The sequence below is a fragment of the Canis aureus genome, chromosome 4 (genome assembly GCF_053574225.1).
Source record: "Canis aureus isolate CA01 chromosome 4, VMU_Caureus_v.1.0, whole genome shotgun sequence".
In the NCBI taxonomy this organism is placed as follows: Eukaryota; Metazoa; Chordata; class Mammalia; order Carnivora; family Canidae; genus Canis; species Canis aureus.
Window position 1 is genome coordinate 11,124,206 of NC_135614.1, and position 14,463 is coordinate 11,138,668.

The 14,463-nt window shown below is 43.8% G+C and overlaps 1 protein-coding gene across 1 annotated transcript in view; it reads left to right on the plus strand.

Moving 5' to 3' along the window:
• The first annotated feature begins 124 nt into the window (after positions 1-124).
• The window catches only part of ABCB10 (ATP binding cassette subfamily B member 10), a 35,799-nt gene continuing 21,460 nt past the window's right edge, over positions 125-14,463 (plus strand). Inside the window, exons 1-3 of the mRNA XM_077894336.1 lie at positions 125-641; positions 10,583-10,783; positions 11,885-12,087. Coding sequence (XP_077750462.1) covers positions 125-641; positions 10,583-10,783; positions 11,885-12,087 — 921 coding nt within the window. The remainder of the gene's footprint in view (positions 642-10,582; positions 10,784-11,884; positions 12,088-14,463) is intronic.

The following is a 14,463-nucleotide window of genomic DNA, read 5'->3' on the forward strand; positions in this document are numbered from 1 at the left end:
AGGCGGGTGACGGCGGGTGACAGCGGGCGGGGCGGCGGGCGGCGCCGCGTTCTCGCCGTCTGCGCGGCCGGGCCCGGAGGGTCGTCGGACTCGGTGCGCGCGGGGCCGGGCGGGCGGAGGCGCCATGCACCGCCCCCCTGCCGGGCCGCTGCGGCTGCTCCTGTGGCGAAGCGCGGCCGCCAGCACGTGGACCCTGGGCGCCCGCGGCCCGGGGCCCCGGCCTCAGCGGACGGGCCTGTGGCCGCTGCGGCCTTGGGGCGCGGGGCCGGGGCTCGCCGGGGCGGCCGGGGCCGCGCGAGGCCCGCGCCGCTGCACTAGCGGCGGCCCGGCCGGGGGTCCCCGCGCGGCGGGCGGGGGATCGGGCCTCGCGCGGCTCCTGGCGCTGTGCGCGCGGCTCCCCGGCGGCTGCAGGTGCGCGGCGCTCCCCGGGCCCGGCGCTCCCCGGCTCCCGTGCGCTGGGCTTCGGGGCGGCCCCGCGGCCGCCGCCCGCGTCGGGGGCAGGGCCTGGCCGCGCGGGCCGGGGGTGCCTGCGGCCGCCGCGGCTCCCGGAGACGACTCGCAGCTGCGCCCCGCGGCGGCCGGGCGCTCGGAGGCCCAGAAGCTCTTGGGGCTGGCGTACCCGGAGCGCGGGAGGCTGGCAGGTAGGGCTCGCCCCGTCCTCCCCCTCGGCGGTCAGCGCACCTCACGCCCCGCGCGGCCCTGGGACACACGCCTGGGCCACTTCTAACCCCGTGAAGAGGGGCAGGGCAGGCCGGCGTTTACGTGGGGATCTTGAGCCGGTGCTGAACGAGGGGTGCGCACCCTCGCTCGCATCGCCAGTGCCAGGCCTCCGGCTGGCCGAGAATCTGTCCTCGGCCGTGCTTTATGTTTGTCTTCTTGGCTTGACACACATTGCACAAGCGAGCAGCGGCGGCTCGTTATTGGAGTCTTCGGGTCCGTTCCGCTTCGCCATTGCCAGCGTTCTCAGAACGAGCGGGGTTCCCCCCACCCCTTACATTTTAAAATGTATTCTAGCCAAAAATATGTCTGGTTTTGTATTATGAAGTTATACTACTTTTTATGAACATTGTGTAATATCTTAGGCCAAATAAGTCAGAGAAAGACAAATACCACTGGATCTCACTCATATGTGGAGTTTAAGAAACAAAACAGGAGCGTAGGGGAAGGGAAGGAAAAAGATAAAAACAAAAGGAGGCAAACCGACAGGACACTCTTAACTGTAGAGAACAAGCAGAGTTGCTGGAGGGGAGGCAGGCGGGGGATGGGGTAACTGGGTGATGGCCATTAAGGAGGGCACTTGTTGGGATGAGCATTGGGTGTTATATGTAACTGATGACCCATTAAATCCCGTCCCTGAAACTAATAATGAACTATATGTTAACTGAATTTAATTAAAAATTTAAAAAACATTATTTGATTTAGGCAACCTTATTAAACAGTCAGCACTTTTTTGTGTGAATTTATGTGAAGTAAAACAATGTAAACCTCTCCGTTTTGTTTCATGTGCCTTTTGCTTCCCTGAGTGGTAAGCAGGAAGTTACTAGCTCTTCAAGAAAACCAAACACTGGCATAGTAAGTGATCTGTGAACTCCAGAAGCTATGAGAAACTGTAGATCATAACCTAACTAAATCGTAATTGAGTAATTTTTTTAAAGGAATCAAAATGAATGTTTTTAGTAGGATTTTCTATAATTCCTCATTTTTTAACCATAATTGGGAAAATGTTATCACGCAAGGGCCTTTTAAGATCTAAAAGATCACAGGACCCAGGGATCACCACCTGAGCCGAAAGCAGACACTCAACCAGTGAGCCACCCAGGTGTCCCTCCATTTCTTTAATAAATATTTATTGAGCCTCCTCAATGTCATGGGGTTACATGGGGGGTGGGGGTGGCAGAAAGAAACATGATTTCTGTTCCTGTCAGGACTTCCAGCTTAGTGGGGAAGAAACAAATGAAAGTCATATGACTAGAGAGAAAACTGCAACCATGATGAGGGCATGGGAAGAGGGTCAGATGCAGCCCTTGAAACAGGTGAGAATTCCACATGCTTTGCTGCAAATCCATTGCTTTAGAAAGGATTTTCCTAGAGAGTCATTTGTGATGTAGGGCAGATGGGTGCTGTGGAGGAAGGCAGGTGGAGTAGGAATGGCTTACTTCTCACTGTTGAAGCTTAGGGGAATTCTTGCTGTCACTTAAGTATAAAGAGAATTTATTTCATTGCTCAGTTGGTCCTATGCAGATTTTGATGGAAATAAGATCTTTTACTCTATTAAGAGAAATTTTTGAGACTAGAAGGTCTCGCTGGACGGTGAACTGCTTGAGACAGGTGCTGTTTCTGATTCTGCCTAGTTCTTAGCATGTGTGCAGCACAGGGCAGGGGCTCAAGAGCGCCTGAGATGAAGGAATTAAGTAATGGTCCCACCAGGCCCAACTTTAGTGACTCTGAGCACTGCAAGGTGTGTCTGTCATTCCCATATGCAATTTGAGTGCAAGGAAAGCCAGTTTTGTTTTATTTCTGAAATACCAGGTGCTGAGAAGTTTTTTTAGATAAACCTCTCACACTGTGGGCCAGAGTATTTTCCATTTTAGGCTTTGCTGGTGCCCACATGTGCTCAGCACTGTGGATAGTCCAGCCTGGCATCTCTCATAACCATCATCCCTGTACCTTCTTTCCGTTCCCACATGTCTTGCCATGCTAGTATGTTGAGACAGCTTTAAATAAAGCAAGAACTGTACCTCCCTTTATTTTAAGAAGAGTGATTTTGATCTGCCTCATTGAATGATTGTGAGCATATATATGACCTGAGAAAATAAGTCCAAGGTTGGTACACTAATTTTTTTTAAAGATTTATTTATTTATTTATTCGTGATAGACATAGAGAGAGAGAGAGAGACAGGCAGGCAGAGGGAGAAGCAGGCTCCATGCCCGGAACCCGACGCGGGACTCGATCCCGGGACTCCAGGATCGTGCCCTGGGCCAAAGGCAGGCACTAAACCACTGAGCCACCCAGGGATCCCCGGTACACTAATTTTTTTAAACAGATAATAAATACATATTGTATCTTATGAGGAAATCTGATGAAAAACACTTACTTAGGACATATGGTTTCCTTAAAAGTCATTATATATGATATATTGAAGCCAATCTGGGTGTTGGCATTTGTGAGATTAAAAGGAAGTGGGGTGTCATCATTAATTTGTAACTTACCATCATAAGAACAGCCTCAGATGTTGATACATCTCTTTGAAAGGGTGTGGATAAAGAGCTGTGTGTGTGTGTGTGTGTGTGTGTGTGTGTGTGTGTGTTAATCAAGAGGCCAAAAGAAACTGAATTGAAGAGAAGGAATTCCAGTGTTAATTTGCTAAATTTTAGGAAAATAAATGCAAAAATCTTTTTTTCAACGATTCAGCTCTACATTTGATTAACAGTATTTTCATCTGTCTTCAGCAATTTGTTGAATATGCCACCTGAAGTCTGTGACCAGAAAACTTTGATCTGAAGTAATTTATGTCAGAAACTTTAAAAAAGGTCTACCATTTGAAATGTTTCCAGATGTGTGGGGAGAACAGTTTTAGCATTATTCCCATTTTTCAGGGAATAGGCACTGCAGTCTTCTCACCTGCCCCATGCCTCTCCTCCCTGCGGCTCACTTAGTATAGGAATTTGCAGCCATCTTCCTATAGCTGTGGCCTACAAAGTTGTTCTCCAGTCTCTCTCTGTTAATTCTTCATCTTATCACCTTGGCCAGAAGAAGTCTTAAAAGTTACTGGAGCTCACTGAGGAGCCCCTGGTGGACTGCTGGGATAAGAAGTCATTTGTTCCAGCCCTTTGCTGCACCTGGCAGATAGAAGGGGACTGTGGAGGGCTCTAGCCATCCCACTGAATTAGGAGCAGAGAACACTGCATAAATTGATCTTGGAAGTGAGCTGTGGGTCATTGGGGTACTGTAAGGTTATAATGACCATGCCAGCCTGGAGGTGCCCACAGAGGCAGCTTGCCTTCCCTACACTTTGCAGGCAGGTTCCTGGTTAGATTGTGTAAGGTACACCCCCACCCCTCCACACACACAGTTCAGCTGAGGCCTCTGGAGAACTGGGGAGGGTGCCTCTCACTTAAAATATTGATAAGGGCTTGTGTGGTTTGAGATTAGGACAGTTCTTAGAACCTGATGCCCACCAGGAGCTTTTGCTAAATTAGTATTTTATGAAGCGATCAGAAAGAATACAGTGATAAAACCAGTGAATACTGTAAGCAAAGAGAGGGTGAGAAGTGTTTAGAATGGCTGTTTCCTGGAGCCCAAATCAGGACAGAGGCTCTACTAAGGACTGTACTGCTGGCACTGAGGCTGAACCTTTGAAATTGAGACTGCTCCAGAAAACCGTGGTTGTTTGTTCGCTCTGGAAATACCATATTTCAGAGAAAACATGAACATTCTGTAGCTGTGCTATGAAATGTGTTAGAATTCATTTAAGCAGAGAATGCATGCCATATTTTAAAAGAACTTATGATGAAAAAAAGTAGAACTCATTATTATTTTTATGTTGATTACAGGTAAATTAATATTTTGGATCAAATCTGTTGCTAAAATTCATCTTCCCCACTCCCCCTTACCCTTTTAATGTGGCAGTTAGAAGATTTAAAAGTACATAGGTGTCTACTGAACAGGGAGTGCTGGAGTTAAGGGCAGGACTCCCACTATTGCAGATATGGCACAGATGCCTCAGTCTCCAGCACATGCTGACCGTCTGGAAGATCTTTATTCTACAGATTAGGTGTCCATCCACCTGAGCAGTTCTCTAAACTCTGCTAGCCTGCCAGCCCCTGATGTTTTCATCCCTTCCCCAGCCAGCTTAGATGCCAGGTTTCTTCACCTCTCCCTTTACCTTGAAATATTCTCACCTCCTTTGTGCCCTATAATACCCACCTGTGTCCTTGGAGGTATCTCCTAGGCACCTGAAAACTCAACATGTCCAAAAACCAAAGTACCCTTCTCCCCAAAGCTACCTTTTCTGCTCCGTCACTTCTCTCAGAGAGTGGGCTGCTGTGTCCTTTGTCAAAGCTGGAGACATTCTTGGTTCCTCGTAATGACAACAGTAATACCTAACTATTGTACTAGATACTGGGCCTTGTATCAGATGCCTTACTTATACATACTTAATTTACTTCTTATAATATTTCTGTAAAGGAAATATGACTTTTATTGCCATATTATAAAGAAACTGAGGCACAGAGAGGTTGAGTGACTCACTGGAAGTCAAACAGCTAGATGGCAGAGTGAGGTCCATTTTAAAACCTACCCTCTTAACATGCTCCCCCAATCCAGCCAATCCTCAGGTCCTAAGAGTCTAGTTCTTAAAAACATCTGCAGTCTTTGACACCTTCCTTGTCCTCTCTGCCCCTACCCTAATTCCCTCCAGTCCCTCTTGTGTGGAGCAGGGGAACAGAATATTCTAACCAGTCTCTGTAGTCATGATGGCCTCTAGTTCTCCCCTCTCACTCTGCAGCCAGAGTGGATCATTTAAAATGTACAGTTGACTATAGCACTACCTACCCTAAAGCCCTCTTAGCCTGCCATTCTGCTAATTCCCCATTTCAGTGTATAATATAGAACCCACTCTTTCCCCACTTTATTTCTCAATACTTCTTCCTTTGCACCATGAGGTCCCTGTCCTAGCTCTATCCTCTGACCATCAGGCAGGTACAGCTAACCCCAGGGTCATTCCAGGATTAAAGATGAAGCACAAAAATGAGACCCCACCACTGTCTGAAGCATTTAATGGGCATTATCTCCTTCAATCCTCCCCAAACCCCTCTTACCCACCTTATTTCAAAGGAAACTCAAGCACAGAGAGGTGAGGGAGCTTGCCCAAGTTCACCCAGTTCATATAGTACAGAACTGCACTGAAAGAAAGACTTCCTCATTGTACTACACTACATTACAAGCAGAGAAAAGGACAGCAGCCTGGGGTTTGGGACAGGCCAGGAAGCAGAAAGGCTCCTGCCTGATGGTCAGAGGAATCATTAAAATATTGGCACCGTGTCTATTAGGTGGTGGGCATGCTTCTTCCACCTAACCCAAACCTGTTTTTTCATAAGCTAACTCTGCATTTTAGGGTTTTTTCCCTCCTTCTTTTGAAGACTATTTCTTTAACTTTTTGGATGCCATAATTCAGTAGAATGAAGATAACAAACCTGAAGATATCTGTCAAGAGATACATAACAGTGGCTGAGGTCCCATTAGCAAGGATAGGAACAAGCAAGAGGCTTAACCATGGAGAAAAGTTGGAGAAGGACTTCAGAAGGATTGTAGTATAGTCAGCATGTTGGGTTTAGGGAGGAATCTGAAATGACAGGGTGCAAGTCTAAATTATTCATTAATGTCTTAAGACAGTGATATGTAGTAAAACCTGCATTAACAAGAATCCATCTAACTGAAATCTAAAAAAAAAAAAAAGCCTTTATTTTACTTTTGTCTACATTCAGTTTGTAGGAAAAGGACACAAATGGCAATAAAACAAATGGATGATATATATATATATATATATATATATAAAATATAAAAATATATATATATTTTTTAATTAAAAGGCAAAGGGGGATATCCTGGAATGAGTTTGGATTCAACTAAATTCCTTCCTTTTTATGATCATTATCATTACTGTGTAAGAACTAGTGTTCAGAATCAAAATCATAGGGTATTTCATTCACTAACTACAGATTCTAATCTGGAATAAAAACTTTAAATTAGAAGATTGGAGGAGAGAGGGAGAAATGGACCCTTCTAGCACCTTGCATACGTTATACTCTTGGAAGCATTTCCCAGAGTGAAAGAACAGCCTGGAGAGACTAGCAACTGGTGAAAGATGAAGCAGAAAGGTTTCTCAAGTTAATCCCTTGTTCCCCAGGACACGTTCCCCTGGAGCATGCCAAATCACCACAGTTGTGTTATGCTGAATGCCGGGTGAGATGTTCTGCATACCTGTGGGTTTCAGTCCCTCTGGGCCCTGTCATCAGGAGCATGGCATTTCAAAATAAGACCCCAGCTCTGACTCTTGGCCAGGTTCACGTTTTTTGGTTATATTGTGATATTGGGATTTTAAACCAGACACAGGAACTTTGTGGCTCTGTGCAAGGAGTTGTTTCTGTTTGGATTTTCTGAGGTGCCAGATCTTAAAGTTCCTCTTTAGGCTACTGAGTAACTTTGGTCTTATACACTTTTGTGCCTTCTTTACCAAAGTTCAATTTATTTGTTCATTCATTTGACAAATGTTTATTGAACTTCTACTATGTGTCTCTGGGGTGGGGATATAGCAGTGAACAAAGCAGACAAAAATCTTTATGTCCTGGGGCACCTGGCTAGCTCAGTCAGAAGAACATGTGACTCTTGATCTCAGGCTTGTAAGTTCAAGCCCCACCTTGGGTGTAGAGATTACTTAAAAATAAATTACTCTTTAAAAAAAAAATTATTTATTTATTTATTTAACAGAGAGAGAGAGAGAGAGAGTAAGCACACACACAAGCAAGAGAGCGTGGTAGAGGGAGTGAGAAAAGCAGGCTCTCCCCTCCCTGAGAGAGAGAGAGAGAGAGAGAGAGTAAGCACACACACAAGCAAGAGAGCATGGTAGACAGAGGGAGTGAGAAAAGCAGGCTCTCCCCTCCCTGAGCAAAGAGCCCAACTTGGGGCTCGATCCCAGGACCCCCAGGTTCATGACCTGAGCCAAAGGCAGACACTTAACTAACTGAGCCACCCAGGTGCCCCTAAAAATAAATTCTTAAAATCTTTTATGTCCTAATGGAAAAATAGACAATAAACAAGTGAAACATTTAGAATGCCAGAGGTGGGGGGTGCTAGGAGAAAAATGAAGAGGGAATGAGGCAGCCAGTATTGAGTATCTATAGTTTAAATAAGGTTGTGAGAAGGCCTCGAGAAAGGAAAAGAGTGATTATGTGAAATACTCCCTATTTAAAAGGCTCTCATTCTTCCTAGAGCTCTGCTCTATACTCTTTTTTTTTAATATAAAAAATACTTTATTTGCTCTATACTTTTTTTAATATAAAAAATAATTTTAAAAAAGATTTATTTATTTATTCATGAGAGACACAGACTGAGAGAGAGGCAGAGACCCAGGCAGAGGGAGAAGCAGGCTCCTCACAGGGAGCCTGATGCAGGACTCGATCCCGGATCCTGGGATCACAACCCGAGCTGAAAGCAGGCACCCAACCACTTAGCCACCCAGGTGTCCCTAAAAAATACTTTTTTAATTGAAGTATAGTTGATGTACAATGTTATATTAGTTTCAGGTGCATAATATATTGAATCATCAATTCTGTTACTCAGTGCTCACCACAATAAGTATAGTCACCATCTGTCACCAAACAGCATTTAGTACTTTATTACTGACTATATTCCCTATGCTGTGCTTTTTATCTCTGTGACTTATTTATTTTATAACGGGAAGATTGTACCTCTTAATCTCCTTTATCTAATTCTCAATATTTCCTCCCACTTTGCCTCTGGCAACTACCAGTTTATTCTCTATATTTAAGAGTCTAAGATTTTTTGTTTGTTCCATTGTTTTATTTTTTATATTCCACATATAAGTGAAATCACATGATTTCACATGATTTTTATATTCCACATAAAAGTGAAATCACTTTTCCCACAGCTTCACTTTCTTTGATTTATCTTGCTTAGCATAATAGCCTCTAGGTCCATCCATCTTATAGCAAATAGAAAGCTCTCATTCTTTTTTATGGCTTAAGTAATAGTCCACTGTGTGTGTACCACATTATCCATTCATCTATGGGTGGATACTTGAGTTGTTTTCATATCTTACTATTGTAAGTAATACAATCTACACTCTTTTTATTAAGGTTACATAAAACTAATACCTTTAACTGCAGTATTAGTATTAGGTAAAACACAAAGAGAAGTACCTATTGTTAGGAGAGTGTGAGAGCTCCCATCTCCCAGGGCTCAGTCCACATAGTATTCATCTAGGAGCCTTCTTATTGAATCTGTAATGGTGGCACTAGCTGGGTTCCTAATAGAATCAAACTCAAAAGGTATGTAGTGGTATGTACAGTGCCCCCAATCACCCCAATCTTTTTTTTTCTAAGATTTTATTTATTTAAGGAAAGAGAGAGAATAGAGGGAAAAGCAGAGGGAGGGGGACAAGCAGACTCCCCACCAAGTGCAGAGCCCGACGCAGGGCTTGATCTTACCATCCTGAGATCATGACCTGAGCCAAAACCAAGAGTCGGATGCTTAAGCCACTCCCCAACCCCAGTCTTAAAAAGGAACTACTGTTACTTGTTTCTTATTATTTTCTGGGAGATGTTTTGTATGTATATGAACTTAAAAGCCAACAAGCAAATGTTAACACTTGTGTCCTGGGCTGTTTTCACTAACAGTGTATCTTGGTGACCTCAATACCTGGAAAATTGCTTCATTCTTCTTAATGACTGTGTAATACTCATAAAATAAATGTTCCTTAATTGATTTAACTTGTTCTCCATTGGCAGTTGTTTGCATGCTTTGAGTCTTTTGCTGATACAAGTAATGCTGTAGTGAACATCCTCAGACGTGCCTGTTTTGCATACATATATGGGAGTATATGTATAAGTTAAAATCTTAGAGGTAGAATTATTGTATCAAAGGGAATACACATTCATATTTTAACCAATATGATCACATTACTCTCCATTGCAGTCGCACCACTTTTGCACACCCACTAACAGTATAAATGCTTCTTTTCCCACAGCTTCACCAACATGGTGTGCTATTGAACTCTTTGATCCTTGCCAATCTGATATATGAAAACTGGTTTATCTTTGTAGTGAAAATTGCATTCCTCTTGCTATGAATGCACTTACTTACCTGGGGTATGTGTTGTTCCTAATTGGATTTTCTCAATATTTTCCTTTTTGATAAGACTCTGTCTCCCTGTTTTATAGATGTGTGAACAATTATGTTATTATGTATTTCTATATCATGCTGGTATTCTGGTGCTTTATTCCCAAAGCAATAAGATTAAGAAGGAACATATCACATGTGTAATGGATGCCAGTAACAGTATACTATTTCAATACTTTAGATAACCTTTGGAAATAGTACACATAATCAAGAGCTTTACCTGCATTGTTTGATCTTCAAGCAAAGACACAGATGCCAGGGAATGACAATGTATAGCGTGAACGTTGGAAAAATGTCCTCTGAGCTGAACACCCAGATCAAGAGGCAGGAAGGGAGGCCAGAATGGATCTTCAGATTGTCATAGTTAACTCTTGGTTATTTCTGGCAAGGAAGATATAATCAGACCTGAGTAAAGTAAAAGTCATTCTGCCTGGATACTTGGGTAGGATCAGTCCCTCCCTACAGTCACCCTACTTCTTCTGTCCCTAGGACCCCCTGGGTTCTTGCCTTTAGTCAGTCCAGGAGCATGAAAGGAAGGAAACTCCCAGCACCTGAGAGCAGCACCTGCTCTGAACAGCAGCTCAGGGAAATAAGCTTGGTAAAGTTGCCATCCTGCCCCTTGCTGAAGTGCTCACGGACCTGAAGCTGCTTGTGTTTTTCTAGCTGCAGTTGGGTTTCTGGCCATGTCCAGTGTCATCACCATGTCTGCTCCTTTCTTCCTGGGAAAGATCATCGATGTCATTTACACAAACCCCACTGTGGACTACGGCTCTAACCTGACACACCTCTGCCTGGTGCTCAGCGGCGTGTTCCTGTGTGGTGCTGCTGCCAACGCAGTTCGCATCTACCTCATGCAGACTTCAGGTAAAAAGGCCCTCATTTTGAGAAAATGAGTGAAAATATCAGTGAGGGTGACAAAACATGAGAGACACCTAACTCTGGGAAATGAACAAAGGGTAGTGGAAAGGGAGGTGGATGGGAGGTTGGGGTGACTGGGTGATGGGCACTGAGGGGTCACTTGGCGGAATGAGCACTGGATGTTATGCTATATGTTGACAAATTGAACTCTAATTAAAAGAAAAAAATAATATCCCTCATTTTGCGCGAGCAAGGCATTCCAGAGGACTTGTAGTGGGGTCACATGGGGTTGTTCAGGTGTGAGCTTCATGTGCTCCAGGATGTCTGTTCCTCTTTTTCTACCCCTTGTTCAGCAGGGACAAAGCCCCAAGTGTGGCCAGATGGGCCCATGAGTTGTTTTAGATCAAGCACTCTCTTCACAACTGTCTTTGTACATGAACTGAAGTGAGGGAAACAGCCTATCTTATGGAAGGTTTGAGAACGTGGTCCGTAGTCAGAGGGCTGGAGTTCTGAGCCTCCTCCAGGGACCTGTGGAAACCTTATCAGCTCTGTGTTTGTATTTCCCTTTCAGTAGGCAGTGGGGTGATGAGTTTTTACAGTATTTCCCTGATGAGGCCTGGTTGTTAACAGGTGGGCAACTACCACAATAATCACAGAGCCCAGGATGCCCGACTCTAAATCGCTGCTCATTATTTAGCTAATAAAATACTCTGCAGATAATTAACCAGTTCTTGCCATTTGAAAGATCAATACAAAAAAGCATTGTCAAGGAGGAACAAAATTAGCTTTTGAGAATTTAATGTAGTAAAGCTTATTTGTAAATAATACTTTTTAAACATCTCTCAGAGATATTGTATTTTATCACTGCATCCTGTTCTCCACATCAACAGTCTGTGTATGGTTACTAAGAGAAAATTAGTGCTTGTTACTGGTGCATGCATGTCAGTATGCCAGGGCTCAGGTGAGTCTGTTCCCATCAGATGGATGCAGGGTGCCAGACATGCCTCAGAGGGTGCAGTGCTCAGAAGAGGTTGATGACCTCTGGCCAACCTGGTGCCCATCAGGTGGCTACACCCAAGCTGATACCATTCCTGTTTGCTTTTGCAGGTCAGCGTATTGTGAATAGGTTGAGAACTTCATTATTCTCCTCTGTTCTGAGGCAAGAGGTTGCTTTCTTTGACAAGACTCGCACAGGAGAATTGATTAACCGCCTCTCGTCAGACACCGCACTGCTAGGGCGTTCAGTGACGGAAAACCTCTCGGATGGGCTCAGGGCTGGGGCCCAGGCTTCTGTTGGCATTGGCATGATGGTATGTTGGCCTGGCTTGTGCTGGTACCTTCTAGTTAGGGCTTTGGCCTGTGCCAGGCCTCTCAGTCATGAGATGAACTCAAGTTGAGCTGTTCTTATCACCTTGTAAGCCAAAAGTGCTATCACAGTCTGCAGGGACATGGAGATGGCGTCTTCCTTTGGGACCTCCTGCAACTTTTGTTTCTCCAGAATGACTTTCTGGAGAGTGGACAAGAGAGTGGACCATTTAGAAGAGATTACATGGTTGCCTGGATTTTCTAAGAATGTGTGAATGAATGTTGCAGAAAAGAGCAACAGGTGGAAGGAGCCCTTTGGGTTAGAGGAAAGATTGTAAGTTACATTCTCTCCTTGCCCGGCAAAAAGGCAGTGCCATCTTGACAAGACCAGAGGATCATTTCCTTTCCTCTTCTTGTAAGGAGGAGGATAAATGCCATCTTTCTATACACAGAAGTATATCTATATTCCATTGAAGTGAACTCTCTCTACCCCCACAGCCTCTTTCCTGCCTTAGCTGGGTGGCTAGAGCACTGTCATCTCTGCTTGCTTCACTTCTTCAAACCACGTTTTTCTCTTCAGACCTGTACTGCTGGCCAGTAGAAATGTAATGCAAGCCACATAGGTAATTTTTAATTTTCTAATAGCCATACTTTAAAAATCAAAAAGAAAGATGAGGTGAAAAAAAACAAAAACAAAAAAAGAAAGATGAGGTGAGATGTTTTTTTTTTTTTAAAGATTTTATTTATTTATTCATGAGAGACACAGAGAGGGAGGCAGAGACACAGGCAGAGGGAGAAGCAGGCTACCTGTGGGGAGCCTGATGCGGGACTCAATCCCGGGACTCCGGGATCATGCTCTGAGCCAAAGGCAGACGCTCAACTCCTGAGCTACCCAGGGGAGGTGAGATTATTTTAATAATACATTTTACTTAACCCAATATAAACAAAGTATCATCAGTTCAACATGTTATTTACATAAAAATTATTAATCTGATAGTTAATATGATTTTTTTCATATTAAGATTTCAAAATCCAATGTGCCTTTTATATTTAATGGAACATCTCAATCCAGATTGGAAATATTTCATCTACATTTAGATTTATAAACTTTGCCACTGAAAAAATAGATTTACATACCAGATTTTCCAGACATCTAAAACTTAACCAATAACTAAATAGAATATTCGTTTTTAAGTTTAAATTTTAATTAAAACTAAACAAATTTAAGAATTTAGTTTCTCAGTTACACTAGCTACATTTGATGTGCTCAGTAGCTATGTGACCATTATCATTTTAAGCAGTGCAATTCCAGATCCCTAGAATGAGGACTGTAATTAATCCCATATCCCAAGTGGAATAGCTTGGGCTTATGTCCTCTTTGCTTTCCACGTAGCACTCAATCCGGAGCAGAAGGATGTGTGCCAGACCGAGCTGGTAAGATCTGATTATGAAATGGAAAACTGCTTTTGTTTTCCCAGCCAAGAGAGAAGCCAAACTCTGGAAGAAGACCCACCCTGCACTAAAGCACCATTTCTAATATTTCTAAATATTGATCATTCTGGGGCTCAGGATGAGTTTGGAACCTCTTTTTGTAACAGTTTCAGACAGTTCAGTATAAGTCTCATAGCTAATCAGAAGGAGCCTTAGTTCGCTCAGGCTGCCATAACAGTGTGGAGACTTAACCAACAGAGATTTATTTCTTACAGTTAAAGAGGTTGGAGTCCAAGGTCAAGGTGCTGGCAAAGTTGGTTCATTGTGAGGCCTCTTCTCTTGGCTTGTAGGTGGCTGCCATCTTGACATATGCTCACATGGCCTTTCCCCAGTGCTTGTGTGAAGAATGCAGGTTCTTTGGTGTCTCTTCTTTTAAGGACACTGATCCTATCAAGGCCCCACCATATGACCTCATTTCACCGTAATTACTTCCTTAGAGACCCCATCTCTAAATACAGCCAGACTGGATGGAGTTAAGGCTTCAGCATGTGAATTTGGGGGGACAGACATTCAGCCCATACAGGGCTTTATGATGTGGCATCACCTGGTCTTTAGCCCTGGAAGAACAAAAAGTATTCTTTGTTTCTCACAAACTCCCTGGACCTGATTTATGATTAGCCTGCTAATAAGAACCTAATAATGTCTATACCATACTGCAAGTTTAGTAACTTAAGTCATGGGATCTTCCTTCTTAGGTTAAGATGTGTGTTCCTACTATTCTAACACTCCTTTTTGGTGACAAGATCCCTTCAGAAAGTTATTACTAAACATGGAATCAAAGCACACAGAGGTGGGTGGTTCTGAGACAGTCTACCCAGGAGTTCTGATGCACGTTTCTACCCTACCGCAGAGGACACCACATGCAGATGGTTTGCTTGAGCTCTGTTCTA